We start from the raw sequence: 4,499 nt of genomic DNA, 5'->3' as shown, positions 1-4,499 counted from the left end.
AGGATCTCCATCCTTAAAGGCTTTTAAGACAAAACCTTGGTTGGGATGATGTAGTTGGGGCTGGTCCTGCTTGGAGCAGGGGGTTGGACTAGATGTGACCTCCTGAGGTCCCTTCAACCCTCATTGAGTCTACAACTCCTTTCTGGACCAAGGGTTGTTGGTTGTAGCCATGTTGGTCTAAGGCAAGGTTCTTTGGGTAGATGTGATACCTTTTATTAGCCCAGCTAAATAGTTGGAAAAAGTTTTTTGAACACTTTTGGGCACAAACACCCTTCTTTCTGGACCAAGAAGCCCACAGAAAAGTATCAAGGAATAGGCTGGCTGGATTCCCCTCTAACTGTCTATGCATGGAGCTGAATGAACATGTAAAGCAGCTGAAATCAGAGCGATTCACAGGTCAGGTCAAGGCAAGTCAGTGAAAATGGCCCAATCCCACAAAACCTTATGGGACGTGGCAGCATTGGCATTTTCCATCAGCGTAGGCCGCATCAAGGCAACTCGGAGGGCTGCTTAGCTGGGGAATGTCAGAGCACTTCCCACTGGGGAGGTATTTCCATTTGAAACAGATTCACAGTGAAGCCTGGCAGCTGGCAGCTGGGGAGAGGCTATGAACTGTCCCTTTTACCTCGAGCAAGCACAATGGAGAGGATCTGAAAGCCGGGGGCATGCCGACTGCTGCAGGCCCTATTAATGGGTGCTTTCTGCCCCGTGCGGGCTCGCGATGCGTATAGATGGAGAATGGCTGGGGTGTGCTCGTAGAGGTAAGGGCCATGTCTTCAAACAGCAATACATTCATCACGGACTGCAGTTTCCAAGGGGCTGCACTTGTTTGCAAATGCGGGCTGAATTCAGCAAACGCCCTGACCCAAAACAAGGGAAATGTTTTGACAACACCAGAATATTTCATGCTGACATTTTCAAAACCAGCGTTTCCCTCCACCTGGGATCTCGTGAGCATATAGTAGCAACCTTTTCCAGGAGCAGGATGTTGGCTGCTTTCCCTGTGGCAGGGTCGGGTGCGATGTCTGGGGCTGTGTCGGGCTTGACGGCACTTGTACAAAGAGTTTAGATGAGGGTTTGTCTGGGATGGTTTGGACAGGGCTGATCTTGCCTCGGGGCTAGATGTGGCTCTGGAGGTCCTTCTATGATGCTGGAAATCCCAAAACGTTGCAATCGGATATTTGTTTTAAATGGAACTTTTTGAGCTTCCCTTTCAAACAACTAAGAAAAACGGTGAAGCAAAAGGGAGAAAAAAACCCCACGACATAAAAACAAAACATTTAGTTTCAGCTCAGATGACACGTTTGGAAGGGACCTAGCACAAACTGGGGGTTGTTTCTTCAGTTTGCCAAAATCCTGAAAAATGTCTCTTTCATCTTCATCCGAAACAAGTTTTTTTACCAAACTTTTATTTTGAAAACAACATTATTTGTCCAGCTCTACTGCAGCGTGGATGCAGCTAATGTGACTTATGAGGTTCCTGATATGCCAAATGCAAGGCTATTAAAATGAACATGGGCATCTCACAACATGCAGATGCGGGCATGGAGACCAGGGTGCAGATAGGAAGAAGAGGGAAGATCATAGAGAAAAAGTAAAAAACCATGCAAATGATGCCCTGTAATTAGTACCCCTTGTAATTAGCAGGGGGTTGGACTAGATGTGGCCCCCTGAGGTCCCTTCCTACCCTCCTTGCCTGTGATTCTTTGATCCCATGGCCCCATCACTGCCACATCCGAGTACCTTCCAGCTGGGTGTTAAGCAACATAACTAGCATTGGTTTTCTGTGGTTGTCTCTCACTCACACGTCCCCATTTAAACCATGGCTAAGCCTGGCGTGATAACTCCCGTAGATCTCAGAGAGGTCGTTAGTCGAGTTAGTCTGAAGCCAAGCAGAAGGCAGGATCGATTTGTGCCCTAGAGACCACATAAATCAGAGATGGTTTTACATCTTCACACTCAGGGCCCTGGGGTGTAGCCTTGCCTTGTAACGGCACACAAAAACCTTGCTCATATCTAAAAGCCGTCCCGGTGCGTAGGAAAGCTCCAAGCAAGTTTGGGGCCAGCTTGTCTCGAGAACGACCTTTCTCACGGGAGTCGGTAAATGCAGCACGGGTACTTGACAGCGGCGCCCTGCTTCGGCAGCCGTGCGTAGGAACAGATGCGACCACCAAGAATGCACCTCCGGCTCCTGCTCCCAGCATGCCAACCACGCCAAAGTGCTCTGCTCTCAGCTGGTATAAAACTTTGATGATGTTTTCCTTGGGCCAACGATAGCGCCCTAAACCTCCACAGAGAGCAGCTGGTGAAGCTGATGGGAAATCAAACTGCATTAGGAGCTGCTGACACTAAAACTTTGTGCAGGGAGGATGCAGGGGGTGAAAATGCTTGTGTGGGAAGAGCTCAGCTTGCCGGCATGGCATGGGTGCACTCATTCCCTTCCTTAGACCCGCTCTGGGTCCTGCCAGGGGATGTTGGCCCGATGTAATCATGGCAGGCTCTGGTCTCACCCTCTGACCATTGCACCAAGCTGCAAGGACAAACTTTGCGTCTTTTAAAATGCACTGCAGTGTGGATGAAAGACCCCGGATGGGCAGCTGCAGAGCAGGAGGCCTCGTCCGTCCACCTAGACAGCCCTTTGTGCTTCCCTACCTGATGCCCGCAGTCAGAGCAGCCTGTCTCCTCACAGCTTTGGTTTTGCTAGGCGAAAAAAAAGCCATGCTGTTTTAGCACCTGTGCATTCTGCATTGCATGCTGCGACTGCAATTCATGTAGAAACGCCCGCACGAGCCAGCTCAGGTACCAACCGCTCCATAACTGCAGTACCGCATGGTTCGGCACAGGCTAGACGAAGCCTCTTGGTACCAAACCATGCCGTGTCTACCTGGGAAGTTGCACCAAGTTACGTAGCTTCTGCTGCTCGCTCAAGCTGCAGACCCAGCTGTGGACATACTCTTGGTCTTTCCTCTTATTATCCACCTTAAAGGTCATCTCTGCCCCTGCTCCAGTCGAAATTCATCTTTCTTGAATGTGGGTGGCCAAAACTGCACAGAAGAGGGTCTTAGGCATGTACATGGTCTTGTACATGGAAACAGCCCCCCAAGGATTGTATTTGCCCTTCTCACAGCCTCATCTGACTGGCAGATAATGGTCATCCTGCCATGCACTAATGCACTCCAGTCTCTCTCTGTAATTTCCAAGTTGTGAGCGCCCAGCTTCCAACAGAGACTCTTTTGATCTATCTCTAAATGCCTGACCTTGCATTGCAAATGCAGCCCACTCAAATCCTCTAGGCTGGGAGGTCAGGCAGTCCCTCCCATATGATAGTTGGGTTTGCACTGGATGGTCCTACCCTGACTCCAAGAAGGGTGCAGATGACAGTCGTCCTTGCCTACGCATGGGATTTAGATTGGTGCAGCCAGTGATGGATCCCAGTCACGGACAAGACCTGAAGACTTGTCTTTACCCATTGAACATGGAGCGTGGCAATGTGGGTGCCTCGGATCTACTCATCGGTGGCTCTTGCCTGCACTCCGTCGTCCTGCAATGCATTCAGCCATGGTTTTTCAAATAGTCCTGACCAAGGGTAAACCCCCGAGGTCCAAAAGTTGTCAACCTCCATTCAACTTGGCCTCCTGGAAGTAGACAGAGACTCACCACCTCCCTTTGGCTACCCCCGCCATGATCCAGTTTTATAGCAGCAAATTAGACCTGACAGGCATCCCATGGACCAAATCCTCCAGTAAAGCCAGAGGGACTCACTCAGCCTCTTATCCCAAATTACACTCCCTATAAACGTAGAGCCAGCTGGGAGTGATGCAGGCCCCTGGACGACTAAAGCTGAGGTTTGTGGTCAGGGGTGATTTAGGAGTACCAATAACTGTCCCCTCTCGCTACACTGCCCAGTACCGAGTGCATGCCCCTGTCATGCATGTGCATTTTCGCAGACCTGCATTTTGCATATTGGCTTACATTTCTAGTGCACCCAGGAGAGTGTGCAAACACCAGCAGACTCTCCCTGTGCCCGAAGAAGGGTGTTTGTGCCCGAAAGCTTGCAAACAACAATGTTCCCAATGCAACGATGTAGTTGGTCTAATAAAAGATATCACATTTTACCTGGTCTGCCTATGTCCTTAGACCAACACGGCTATCACCAACACCCCTGAGATCAAAGATACCACATCTGCCCAATGAACCTTGTCTGCCTAAGTCTTTAGACCAACACAGCTATCACCAACACCCCCGAGTTCATGCCTGAGTATTGCACACCCCAATTCCCAAATAGCTGGGTCTGTCAGCGTGTCTTTCCCAGCTCTGGGCTCTTAAGATGGGCAGCTCATTGTGGGAAACCTCATCGTCAGCAAGCCTTTGCCATGAGGGGTCTGCCTCCAATAAGGGAGCCCCACATCTGCCCCCCACATGTGCAGAGCCTCAAGGGAAAGTGGCCCCCACATGGCCACCCCCACAATGATGGGGGACCCTGTGTGACTGACCCCCCC

The 4,499-nt window shown here is 50.4% G+C and overlaps 1 protein-coding gene across 1 annotated transcript in view; it reads left to right on the top strand.

Moving 5' to 3' along the window:
- Positions 1 to 1,544: 1,544 nt before the first annotated feature.
- Positions 1,545 to 4,499, top strand: part of ANKRD53 (ankyrin repeat domain 53) — a 14,270-nt gene continuing 11,315 nt past the window's right edge. Inside the window, exon 1 of the mRNA XM_025213286.1 lies at positions 1,545 to 1,594. Coding sequence (XP_025069071.1) covers positions 1,545 to 1,594 — 50 coding nt within the window. The remainder of the gene's footprint in view (positions 1,595 to 4,499) is intronic.

Source organism: Alligator sinensis, unplaced genomic scaffold (assembly GCF_000455745.1).
Source record: "Alligator sinensis unplaced genomic scaffold, ASM45574v1 scaffold1408_1, whole genome shotgun sequence".
NCBI lineage: Eukaryota > Metazoa > Chordata > Crocodylia > Alligatoridae > Alligator > Alligator sinensis.
This window is presented reverse-complemented; position numbering and strand designations above follow the sequence as displayed.